The sequence below is a fragment of the Neofelis nebulosa genome, chromosome 5 (assembly GCF_028018385.1).
Source record: "Neofelis nebulosa isolate mNeoNeb1 chromosome 5, mNeoNeb1.pri, whole genome shotgun sequence".
NCBI classification, from domain to species: domain Eukaryota; kingdom Metazoa; phylum Chordata; class Mammalia; order Carnivora; family Felidae; genus Neofelis; species Neofelis nebulosa.
In genome coordinates this window covers 99,056,079-99,069,767 of record NC_080786.1, presented here as the reverse complement: position 1 = coordinate 99,069,767, position 13,689 = coordinate 99,056,079, and the positions used below count along the sequence as shown (strand labels likewise).

Here is a 13,689-nt window from a genome sequence, read left to right as displayed (position 1 = left end):
AAAGTTCGGTCGAGGGCATTTTGTCAGTTCTGAGTAAATCCTCACATGTGTTCCAGAGACAAAGGATGGGGGTGGCTGTGCCGGTGGCACAACAGCACGTCCCTTCTAGGGAGCGAGAGACAACAGCGGTTTCTTGAACAGCAAACGCGGTTTTATTTTACCAGCTTAAAATTTCCAGTTACCAAACAACAGTAGTGACCTCGGAGCTGCAAGGGGCCTTCTGGTTTTACTGGGTGCCCTTCTCTATTATACTTAGATTTGTTACAGTAAACCTGTTGTTTGTGAGGAAGTGTTTTTTTCTAGCACGTAATTCAGACAGTCCACAGGAGAGCATTTTTCAGTGTTTATAGTCTTCTGCACCTTAAAGGTAAATCCTTTGAATCAGAGAGAAGTATCTCCGTACGTGGATCAAACTGAGCTGAAGACTAGAAGACAGACCGGGTGTATTACCTAGAAGCCGCAGCTGTGAGCATGAACACACACGTTAACGAACTTCCAGACTGCTTCTGATGGAGCTGTTGGCTTTTGGAATCCCCTTCACGCTGGTCAGGATGCTCCAAAGGGAGGGATCTCCGATGCCGCAGTTTCTCTGAAATGAGGGTCTGCTGCCGGCCCTTTGCCACAGCTGCATGGAAGTCCATCTGATACGTGCTCTTCCATCAGGGGTGGGCAGAAGGATGGGGCCTTGCAGCATGTCTGTTGCTGATGCTGACCTTCTAGATAACTGAGCACCTGTGACTCCTTTTCCAAATACTCGCTACCTTTCAATTCTATCGAAGGTACATTTGTCAACGACCAATGTTAAACCATAAGGACACGTTTTCCTTCAAAGACTCAGGCAAGCAAACACTTGTCCCCTTTTAAAGTTTATGATGCTAAAAATATATAGGATACATTTGAACAGTTGAGCTTTAGACTGTTCTTCTGAATGCTCCTGCTGTGATAAATGCTTTAATGAATTAGCAATCCAAGAAGAGTCAAAGAAGGAAGTGAAAATTCCCCAGATAATTCCTCCAGTCCAAGAAGTATTTGACAGAACACAAAGCAGGCATATGCATGTATGTGCGGATGGCCATCCCACATGCCGCACTGCACGTGCACACCATCCCCCAAGGACTCCTGGGACACGAGGGCCTGCATCTGCTGCTGCCACGGGAGTCACGGTGGTGCGGGCATCTGGAAGTCCGGGAGAATTTCAGCTACCTTCCTGCGGAGTTGCTTTCGCCTTTCTTCTTTTATTCTTTCCTCTTTCACAGAGTTTGCAAACTTCTTCCATGTCTGAAATGTGATCCAGAGAATCCTCCTTTAAAAATAAAAAGTAAAAAAAGGTAAAACACCAAGGGAAAAGTTTACTTTCCATCAGTAGAAGAATAATTCTTTGAATAAAATGTTATATAAGAAATACGGAGATCAGAATCAGAATTCAGACAGTGAGAAGTGCTATGAAGAAAATTAAGCAGTGAAACAGGATGGAGTGACTGATGGGTTTTTATTTTTCATCCAGGGGTCAGGGAAACCTTCTCTGAGGTGACATTTGAGTGGAGCACCCAGTGGCCTCTGAAAATGCAGGCCATGAGACATTCCCGGGTGATGTGGTCACAGCCTGGACCTTGTGCTCAAGACAGAACCAGTGGACCGAGGGCTCCAGCAGCCAAACACCTCAAGGCAAAGATGCTGGAAACGCAAGTGCAGTACCACAGTCACAGACTGAGTCCCAGGCACTTAAACGTATGGGCATACTTCATTTTATTGCATTTCACAGATACTGCATTTTTTATAAACTGAAGGTTTATGGCAGCAACCCTGCACTGAGCCAAGTCAGTCGGCTCTGCTTTTCCAATAGCATTTACTTATACTTCGTGTTTCTATGGTGCATGTTGGTAATTCTCACAATATTTCAGGCATTTTCATTATCACAGTATTTGTTACGGTGATCTGGGATCAGTGACCTTTGATACTAACATTGTAACTGGGGCACCACAACCCATGCACAGACAAGGCGGCACACTTAAGTGATAAACGTGCGTGTTCTGACTGCTCGACTAGCCGTTTCCCCATCCCTCTCCTTCACCTCAGGCCTCCCTATTCCATGAGACACAACAATATTGAAATGAGGTCAGTTAATAACTGGCCTCCATGTGTTCAAGTGAAAGGAAGAGTCGCATGCCTCTCACTGCAAATCAGAAGCTAGAAATGATTAAGCTTAGTGAGGAAGACACGTCTAAAGCCAAGAGAAGCCAAAAGCTAGGCGCCTTTTGCCAAATAGCCAAGTTGTGAATGCAAAGGAAAAGTTCTTGAAATTAAGATGCTTTTCCAGTGAACACGGGAATACTAGGAAACCAAAACAGCCTTATTGCTGATACGGAGAAAGTCTGACTAGTCTGGATAGAAGATCACACCAACCATGACATTCTCTTCAGCCAAAGCTTAAGCCACAGTAAGGCCCTAACTCAATTCTAGTTAGGCTGACAAGGATGAGGAAGCTGCAGAAGAAAAGTTGGAAGCGAGCAGAAGGTGGTTCCTGAGGTTTAAGGGGAAAATCCTCTCCATGACATAAAAGTGTGCAGTGAAGCAGCAGGTGCTGATGTAGAAGCTGCAGGGGGTTATCTGGAAGGTCTAACTCAGATCAGTCATGAAGGTGGTAGCCATGCTAAACAACAGATTTTCAACGTAGATAAAACAGTCTCATTTTGGAAGAAGACACCATCCAGGATTTTCTTAGAGGAAGTCAGTGCCTGGCTTCAGAGCTTCAAAGGACAGGCTGACTCTCTCGTTAGGAGATAAGGCAAGTGGCGACTTGAAGTTGAAGCCAGTGCTCACTGACCATTCCAAGAACCCTAGGGCCTGTAAGAATTCTGCTAAATCCACTCTGCCTGTGCTCTGTAAATGGGACAACGAAGCCTGGACGGCAGCACATCTGTTAACAGCATGGTTTACTGAATATTTTAAACTCACTGTTGAGATCTATTGCTCAGAAAAAAAGATTCCTGGCAAAATATGACTGCTGACAATGCACTTGGTCGCCCAAGAGCTCTGAAGGAGACGGACAATGAGACTAATGTTTTCATACCTCTTAACACAACATCCATTCTGCAGCCCATAGATCAAGGAGTAATTTTGACTTTCACGTCTTATTACCTAAGAAATACATTTCTTAGGGGCGCCTGGGTGGCTCAGTCGGGTTGAGGATCCAACTCTTGATTTCGGCTCAGGTCATGATCCTAGGGTTGTGGGATCAAGCCCTGCATTGGGCTCTGTGCTGAGTGTGAAACCTTCTTAAGATTCTCCCTCTCCCCCTGCCCCTTCCACTTTCTCTCTCTAAAATAAAAAACAAAAAATAAACATTTCTTAGGGCTGTACCTGCCATAGACAGTGATTCCTCTGATGGATCTGGGCAAAGTAAATTAACCTTCTGAAAAGGAGTCACTATTCTAGAGGTCATTAAGAACATTTGTGATTCACGGGAAGAGATCAAAATATCAGCATTTGCAGGAGTTTGGTAGAAGCTGATTCCAACCCTCTTGGGTGACTTTGTGGGGTTCAAGACTTGAGTGGAGGAAGTAACTGCAGATGGGGTAGAAGCAGCAAGAGAACTAGAATCACAAGTGGAGCCTGAAGATGGGACTGAATGCTGCCATCTCATATAACACTTTAATGGATGAGGAGTTGCTTCTTATGGATAAGCAGAGAAAGTGGTTTCTTGAGATGGGATCTACCCCTGTAAAGATTCTAAGAAGACTGTTGAAACAACAAAGGATTTGGAATAGGACATAAACTTGGTTGATAAAGCAGTGGCAGGGGATCAGAAGATCAACTCCAATTAAAAAAAATTTTTTTTTTAATGCTTACTTATTTTTGAGAGAGAGTGCGCGTGAGCTGCGGAGTTGCAGAGAGAGGGAGACACAGAATCTGAAGCAGGCTCCAGGCTCTGAGCTGTCAGCACAGAGCCCAGTGCGGGGCTCAAACTCCCAAACCGCAAGATCAGGACCTGAGCTGAAGTCAGATGCTCAACTGACTGAGCCATCGACCCCAAATTTAAAAGAAGTTCTACTGTGGGTAAAATGTTATCAAACAGCATCATGTGCCACAGAGGAAATTGTTTGGGAGGGGAAGAGTCAGTTGATGCAGCAAACTTCACTGTTGTCTTAAGAAATTGCTACAGCCACCCCGGCCTTCACCAACCACCACCCTGATCAGTCAGCAATCATTAACATTGAGGCAGTTCCTCTACCAGCGAAAAGATTATGACTCCCTAAAAGCTCAGATGATGGTCAGCCTTTTTCTAGCAATAAAGTGTTTTTAAATAAGGTATGTACATTTTTTGAAGACATAGAATTCTATTGCATATTTAATACAGTGTAAACATAACTTTTAGAAGTACTGGGAAACTAAAAAATTCATTTGACTCATTGTGATATTTGCTTTATTGCAGTGGCCTAGAATGGAACCCACAGGATCTCTGAGGTGTGTCTGTATATAGTTTAAAAAGGCCACTGGTAACATCACCTCCAGTAACAAAAACAGCCTTGAATTTCAGTTGAGAAAAGATTACCCTGACGTCAATTTCTGGAGTCACAGTTTTGGAGGGTCACATGTTGCAGCTAGGGAGACCTGCAGTGGCCTTTTAGGATAACACAACTACCTGCACACTGGGAATGAGAAGGTAAGCCAGATGGTCTCTGCCCACACAGGGAGTTAACCTGGTGAACAGATCAGTGCAGTGAGGAGCTACCATGGTACAGATAGGCACAGGGTACTCACCAGTCTTGTGGTGAGAAGCATCTGAAATTTTTGAAAGAGAATGAACGCGGTTTTTGTCAGACAAAGGCTTTTCTAGAAGACGGCATGTCTTGAGTAAAGACAAAGAGGCAAGAACAGCATGGTGTGTAGAAGGAATTACAAATAGAGTTATGTTGTGGAAACAAAAATGCAGAGTAGCTAAGTTTATATTTTCACAACTAGAGGCATAGATGGGATTTATTCTGGCTTCTTGACTCTCTCACAAAACCCTAGAAGGCATCACAGTCCCCATTAGTTCCGTGGCTGATGGTTATTTGCTCTTTCTGATATTGGTGATTTTTGTTGGTGGAAGTTAAGCACAAAAAGGCTTCAAGGAGTGCAGCTACATTTGCTTTCTTCCTTCTCCTATCCAGTCCTCCATCTACTGTCCTCAGCTGTCTGGCCACCCAGGCCTCGACCCTGTCTTCCGACTCTTACCTCTGTTCACATCTTTCTCCTGGCTCCCCTCCCCCCTTTCTGACTTGTACATTTTATCTCCTACTGTTCTGCCCTAATGGAAACGGTCTGCCCCCTCGAGAAAAATCTTCCTAGACTATCTTTGCCTGCATTTATCTTTCTTTCCTCTGAACTCCTCTTACAGCACATGGTAACAATCATTGGTTTGGCACTTATTTATGGTCTGTATGTAAGCATGTATCTATCTACTCTTCATTTTCTGCTGAATTATGGGAGCCAGACACCATGTTATTAGGCATTTTTTATGCTTGGCAAGTATGTCTTGATAGATGACATGTGCATGTATTGTGTTAACAAATGTGTTGTGAGTCACCAACATAAGAATTCTTTTTTTTTTTTTTTTTTAATTTTTTTTTTCAACATTTTTTATTTATTTTTGGGACAGAGAGAGAGACAGAGCATGAACGGGGGAGGGGCAGAGAGAGAGGGAGACACAGAGTCGGAAACAGGCTCCAGGCTCCGAGCCATCAGCCCAGAGCCTGACGCGGGGCTCGAACTCACGGACCGCGAGATCGTGACCTGGCTGAAGTCGGACGCTTAACCGACTGCGCCACCCAGGCGCCCCAACATAAGAATTCTTAACGTGAGGTCCACAGATTCTTTGACATTTTGTGTAACATTGTATGAGATGTGCATATGCCCATTTCTGGGGGTGTAGTAGGTCTGTGACTGTTATTCCTATGAAGGGGCCTATCATTCCAAAGTGCTTCAGAGCTATAGTACTGAGGCAATATCAGAAATATAAGTACTTCTCTGTCACTTGTTACAGTCTTTGTTTTAAAGTTTATTTTGGGCGCTTGGGTGGCTCAGTCACCTAAGCACCTGACTCTTGATTTCAGCTCAGGTCATGATCTCACGGTTCATGAGTTTGAGTCCCATGCTGGGCTCTGTGCTGACAGCACATAGCCTGCTTAGGACTCTCTCTCTCCTTCTCTCTCTACCCCTCCCCAGTTTGTGCTCTCTTTCTCTCTCAAAATAAATAAACAACAAAAAATAAACTATATTTTGTCTGCTCTAAGTATTGCTACCCTGGCTTTCTTTTCACTTCCATTTGCATGATAAATGTTTCTCCACCCCCTCATTTTGAATCTGCAAGTGTCTTTAGGTCTGAAATGAGTCTCTTAAAGGCAGCATATAGATAGGTCTTGCTTTTTTATCCATTCCATCCTAGGTCTTTTGATTAGAGCATTTAGTCCATTACATTAAAAGTAATTATTGATAAGTATGTACTTATTGCCATTTTGTTACTTGTTTCATGGTTATTTTTGCAGTTCTTCTCTGCTCCTTTCTTCTCTTGCTCTCCTCTCATGGTGTACTGGCTTTCTTTAGTGACATACTTGGATTCATTTCTCTTTATTTTTTGCATATCTATTACCAGGTATCGATTTGTGGTTACTGTTACGTTTATATATAACATCTTCTGCATATAGCAGTCTGTATTAAATTGATGGTCACTTAAGTTTAGAACCCATTCTAAAAGCATTAAATTTAAAAAATAAAAATAAGGGGAACCTGGGTGGCTTGGTCGGTTAAGCATCCAACTTCAGCTCAGATCATCTCATGGGTCCTGAGTTCAAGCCCCACATCGAGCTCTGTGCTGAGGGCTCAGAGCCTGGAGCCTGCTTCTGATTTTGTGTCTCACTCTCTCTGTACCCCTCCCCCATGCGTACTCTGTCTCTCTCTCTCTCTCAAAAATAAACATTAAAAAGAATACAAGTAAAAAAAAAAAATAAATAAAAGTACTAAATTTTTATCTACCCCACCTTGGTTTAGGTATATTGTGTGATACTTCACATTTTTTAATTTTGTGAATCTCTTGACCAATTTTTAAAAAATTTTTGAGAAAGAGCATGAGCGGGAGAGGGGCAGAGAGAGAGGGAGACAGGATCTGAAGCAGGCTCTGTGCTGACAGCAGAATGCCTGCTGCGAGGCTTGAACTCACGAACCATGAGATCATGACCTCAGCCGAAGTTGGATGCTTAACTGAGCCATCCAGGTGCCTGTCTTGACTGATTTTTATAGATATGCTTAATTTTACTGCTTTTGTGCTTCCTGCTTTTCTTACTCCTGCTTATGGTCTTTCCTTTCCACTCAAAGAGTTCCCTTTAACAGTTCTTGTAGGGCTGGTTTAGTGGTGATGAATTTCTTTAATTTTTGTTTTGGTCTGGGAAACTCTATCTCTCCCATTCTGAATGATGGCCTTACTGGATAGAATATTGGTAGTTGTAGATTTTTTTCCTTTTACCACTTTGAATGTATCATACCACTCCCTTCTGGTCTGCAATACTTCTGCTAAAAGATCAGCTGATAGCCTTATGGGGTTTTCCTTGAATGTAACTTTTCTTTTGCTGATTTTAAAACTCTCTTTATCACTACTCTTTGCCATTTTAATTACCATGTGTTATGGCAGAGACAAAGAAGTGTACTACCTAATCATAAAGGGAACAATCCAACAAGATATAACAATTAATTATGCACCCAACAAGAGAACACCTAAATACATAAAGCAGCTAATAACAAACATAAAGGAAGTAATCAATAGTAATACAATAATAGTAGGGGACCTTAACACCCCCCACTTTTATCAATGGATAGATCATCCAAACAGAAAATCAAAGAAACAATAGCTTGGAATTACATATTGGACCGATGGATCTAACAGATATATTCAGAACATTCCATCCTAAAACAGCAGAATACATATTCTTTTCAAGTGTACATGGAACATTCTCCAGAGCAGATCAGATGTTAGGCCACAAACCAAGTCTCAACAAATTCAAAAAGATCAAAGTCATACCATGCATCTTTTCTGACCACAATGCCATGAAATTAGAAATCCACCACATGAAAAAATCTGGAAAGACCACAAATACATGGAGGTTAAATAACATGCTACTAAACAATGAAAGAGTCAATGAAGAAATCAAACAGGAAGTCAAAAAATACATGGAGGCAAATGAAAATGAAAATAGAATGGTTCAAAATGTTTGGGATGTAGCCAGAGCTGTTCTGAGAGGGAAGTTTATACAGCACAGACGTACTTCAAAAAGCAAGAAAAATCTCAAATAAACAACGTAACCTTACACATAAGGGAGCTACAACAAGAAGAACAAACAAAGCCCAAACCAGAAGGAAATAAGAAAGGCTAGAGCAGAAATAAATGACATAGAAACTAAAACACAAAACAAAAACACAAGAAACAACACAACAGAACACATCAGTGAAACCAGGAGATATCATTCTTTGAAAAGATCAACAAAATTGATAAACCTTTACCCAGGCTCATAAAAAAAAAAAAAAAAAAAAAAAAAAGGACTCAAAATCAGAAATGAAAGAGGAGAAATAACAACCAATAGCACAGAAATACAAAGGATTATAATACTATGAAAAACCATATGCCACCAAATTGCACAACCTAGAAGAAATGTGTAAATTCCTAGAAACATAGAAAATTTGAACAGACCAGTTACCAGCAATGAAATTGTATCAGTAAAAAACTCCCAACAAACAAATGTCCAGGACCAGACAAACTCACAGGTGAGTTCGACCAAACATTTATTTTTTTTTTTAAATTTTTTTTTTCAACGTTTTTTATTTATTTTTGGGACAGAGAGACAGAGCATGAACGGGGGAGGGTCAGAGAGAGAGGGAGACACAGAATCGGAAGCATCGACCAAACATTTAAAGAGGAGTTGATAACCTATTCTTCTCAAAATATTCCAAAAAATAGTAGAGGAAAGAAAGCTTCCAAATTCATTTTATGAGGCCAGTATTAAACACATACCAAAACAAGATAAATACAATACAAAAAAGAGAACTAAAGGCCAATCTCTGGTGAACATAAATACAAAAATCCTCAAAATACTAGCAAACTGAATCCAACAATACATTAAAAAAAAAACATTCACCACAATCAAGTGGTATTTATTCCAGTGATGCAAGGGTGGTTCAATATGTGCAAATCAGTGTGATACATCATATCACTAAGAGAAAGGATAAAAACCATATGATCATTTTGGTAGATGCAGAGAAAGCACTTGACAAAGCAGGACATTCATTCATGATAAAAACCCTCAACAAAGTAGGTTTAGAGGGAACATACTTCAACGTAATAAAGGCCGTATGTGGAAAACCCACAAATAACATACTCAGTGGTGAAACACTGAGAGCTTTTCCCTTAAGATCAGGAAATAAGAGAAGGATGTCCATTCTCACCATTTTTGTTCAACATAATATTGTTGAACACAGCAATCAGTCAAGAAAAAGCAATCAGTCACAGCAATCAGATAAGAAAAAGAAAAAACATCAAAATTGGTAAGGAAGAAGTAAAACTTTCACTATTTGAAGATGATTGATACTATCTATAGAAAACCCTCAAGACCCAACCAAAAAACTAGAACTGATAAATGAATTTATTAAGGTCACAGGATACAAATTCAATATACAGAAATCCATTGCATCTCTATACACTGACAATGAAGTAGCAGAAAGACATTAAGAAAACAATCCCATTTACAGGTGCACCAGAAATAATAAAATACCTAGGAATAAACTAAGGAAGTGAAAGAACTGTACTCTGAAAACTAAACATGCATGAAAGAAATTGAAGATTACACAAACAAATGGAAAGATATTCCATGCTTATGAATTGGGAGAACAAAACAGATTTAATGCAATCCCTATCAAAATACCAACAGCATTTTTCACAAAACTGGAACAGATAATCCAAAAATTTGTATAGAACCACAAAAGACTGAATAGCCAAAGCAGTCTTGAAAAAGAAGAACAAAACTGAAGGTATCACAATCCCAGATTTCAAAATATACTACAAAGCTGTGGTAATCAAAACAGAATGGAACTGGCACAAAAATAGACACACAGATCAATGGAACAAAATAGAGAACTCAGAAATAAACCCATGATTATATGGGCAGTTAATCTTCAACAAAGGAGGCAAGAATATACAATGGCAAAAAGTCTCTTCAATAAACATACTGGGTAAACTGGACAGTTTATGCAAAAGAAAGAAACTGGACCACTTTCTTACACCATACACAAAAATTCAACATGGATTAAAGACCTAAATGTGAGTCCTGAAACCATGAAAATCCTGGAAGAGAGCACAGGCAGTAATTTCTTGGATATCAGCCATAGCAACATTTTTCTAGATATGTCTCCTAAGGCAAGGGAAACAAAAGCAAAAAGAAACTATTGGGACTACATCAAAATAAAAAGCTTCTGCAAAGAAAACAATCAACAAAACAAAAAGAAAACTTATTGAATGGAGAAGATATTTGTAAATGATATCTCAAATAAGGGGTTAGTACCCAAAATATATAAAGAACTTATACAATTACACACACACACACACACAAACAATCCAATTTAAAAATGGGCAGAAGGGGCGCCTGGGTGGCGCAGTCGGTTAAGCGTCCGACTTCAGCCAGGTCACGATCTCGCGGTCCGTGAGTTCGAGCCCCGCGTCAGGCTCCGGGCTGATGGCTCGGAGCCTGGAGCCTGTTTCCGATTCTGTGTCTCCCTCTCTCTCTGCCCCTCCCCCGTTCATGCTCTGTCTCTCTCTGTCCCAAAAATAAATAAAAAATGTTGAAAAAAAAAAAATTAAAAAAAAAAAAAAATAATAAAAAATAAAAAAATAAAAATGGGCAGAAGACATGAAAGACACATTTCTCCAAAGAAGACATACAGATGGCAAACTGGCACATTAAAAGATGCTCAGCATCACTCATTATCAGGGAAATGCAATCCAAACCACAATGAAATATCACCTCACACCTGTCAGAATGGCTAAAATTGAAAACCCAAGAAACAACAAATATGGGCGAGGATGTAGAGAAAAAAGGAACCCTTGTGCACTGTTGGGAATGCAAACTAGTGTAACCACTGAAAAACAGTATGGAGGTTCTTACCACAATTGAAAACGGAACTACCTTATGATCTAGTAATTCCACTACTGGGTATTTACCAAAAGTGTGAAAACACTAATTTGAAATTATATGCACCCCTATGTTTATTGCAGCATTATTTACAATAGCCACAGTATGGGGGCACCTGGGTGGCTCAGTTGGTTAAGCGTCCGACTTTGGCTCTGGTCATCATCTCACGGTTCGTGGGTTCAAGCCCCGTGTTGGGCTCTGTGCTGACAGCTCAGAGTCTGGAACTGCTTCAGATTCTGTGTCTCCCTCTCTCTCTGCCCCTCCCCCATTCATGCTCTGTTTCTGTCTCAAAAATAAAGAAACATAAAAAAATTTAAAAACAAACAAAAAAACAATAGCCACATTATGGAAGCAACACAAGTGTCCATCAGTAGATGAATAGAGAGGATGTGGTATATATATGATGAAATATTTATGAAGGCCATAAAAAAGAATGAAATCTTGCCATTTGCAACAACATGGATGGATCTAGAGGGTATAATGCTAAGTGAAATAAGTCAGAGAAAGAAAAATACCATGATTTCACTTACATGTGGAAAACAAAACAAAGGAAAAAGGAGACAAACAGCTCCCTCCTGCAGGCTCTTAAATATAAAGAACTGGTGGTTACCAGAGGGGAGAGGGGTATGGGAATGGATAATACAGGTGAAGGGGATTAAGGGTGCACTTATTGTTATGAGCCCTGAGTAATGTATAGAATTGTTGAATCACTATATTGTACATCTGAAACTAACACTATATGTTAATTATACTGGAATTAAAAGAAAATAAAACAATGAGGATAACAATAATTGCTTAATCATGGAGATGTCACTTATCCAATGCCATCACATATGTAAAACAAATAGAATAGTATCTATAGTATAAAAATATAAATATATACCGGTTCATCTGAGAGGCACTGGACAGGCATACAGCTGAGCTCTAACTGCAGAACTACACAGGAAGTAGTGATAATGAGACACTTAGGTCTGGCTGACATATCATCCCCACCAAGTATAAAATTCCAGATTTATAAAATTAGAAATCTATATGTAATTATAAAGTAATATATTGAGAAGTGATACAGATATATAAGATTACACCTCATGCTCTTATTAGGATCATCTGACAGAATTACTGCAACTTTAAGGTGAGGCCTCACACTTACAAATGTCTCTCTTTCCTTCTCTTTCACCCACAGCTTTTCTAGACAATATTCTTTCATTCATATAACGTTGAATAAGAACTTTGAATATCAACTTGTTAAAGGTCCTTTTAAAAGACCCGTGACTAAATTACAGTGTCATTCCTGTAAGAAAATCCGTTCATTTATGTACCAAGTATCTACTGTGCACCCGTGTACTGGGCATTGTCACACACTGAAAACACAGTAGTGAGCCAGATGTGGCCCTTCCACTGCTGGAAGGGACAGACAATAAATGTGTAAACAAAAAATTATGTAATTTCAAAGAGTCTCAAGTGCTATGAAGAAAACAGGGCATGTCAGTGGATAGACAGGAGATGGGGTGGTCAGGGAGATGCATTGATCCAGGTCATGTGAAAACTGTGAAGCAGACGTGAGGTTTGTCTGAGGAACACCAGGAGGCCAATGGGGCTGGTGCCCGGGGAATGGAGCAAAGAGCGAAGCCATGAATTTTCCACGACGCTTTTATATCAAATAGACACTGGTCGAGAATTTATTTCTTGTTGAATGTGTGGATTCCCACATTGATTTCATAACTGAATATTCAGTGAATAGGACCACTATTTTACTACTATATTTTATAGTTTACATTGAATTAGATTGAATTAGAAAACTGGGGAAGGAGATGGATATAGCAAGAAGAGAATGGTTTGGAGTCAGAAAGCCTGAATCAGAGGCCAGGCTCCACCATTTGTTATTTGTGTGCCTTGGGCAGTTTACCTACCTGCTTGTAGCTTCAGTCTCCTTGCCTGAAAAGGGAAACACTGACACTGCACCCCACCCTCTGGTGTGTGCGAAAGCCCTCTCTTAGCTGTCCTGTGCGGCCGCCCCAATAAGTCTCTCAGTCTGTACATGGCAGCCGAGAAACAGAAAGAAAAGTGGACAAACAACATGTTTAATAACAACACATTAACAATGACAGTAAACAAAACATAGCTATTATTTGGGGCTAAGCATGCACTAAGTGAGGTACTGTGTTAGCCTGTTTAGTCTTCTCAACAACTCCCTAAGATTGGTTCTGTTGTTATTCTCATTTTACAAACAGGGAATGAGGAGGCTTCAAAAGGTTATTTGTCCAGGGTCACATGAGGAAACTTCAGCCTTCAAACTGAAGTGTTTATTCAAAGGCAAATCCTCTGAGTACCCTTTCTCATTGCTTACTTTTATTTTATTTTATTTTATTTTAATTAGTTTATTTATCTACTAGTCTTTTTTTTATTTTTGAGAGAGAGAGAGAGAGAGAGAGAGAGAGAGAATGCGAGCAGGGGAGGAACAGAGAGAGAGGAAGACTCC

General features: G+C 40.2%; 1 protein-coding gene across 3 annotated transcripts in view; it reads right to left on the bottom strand.

Moving 5' to 3' along the window:
- Positions 1–129: 129 nt before the first annotated feature.
- The window catches only part of CCDC191 (coiled-coil domain containing 191), a 90,934-nt gene continuing 77,374 nt past the window's right edge, over positions 130–13,689 (bottom strand). For all 3 annotated transcript variants that reach the window (XM_058731351.1, XM_058731352.1, XM_058731353.1), the window contains one exon: positions 130–1,303. In XM_058731351.1, the coding sequence (XP_058587334.1) occupies positions 1,159–1,303 (145 nt within the window). In that variant the 3' untranslated portion in view covers positions 130–1,158. The remainder of the gene's footprint in view (positions 1,304–13,689) is intronic.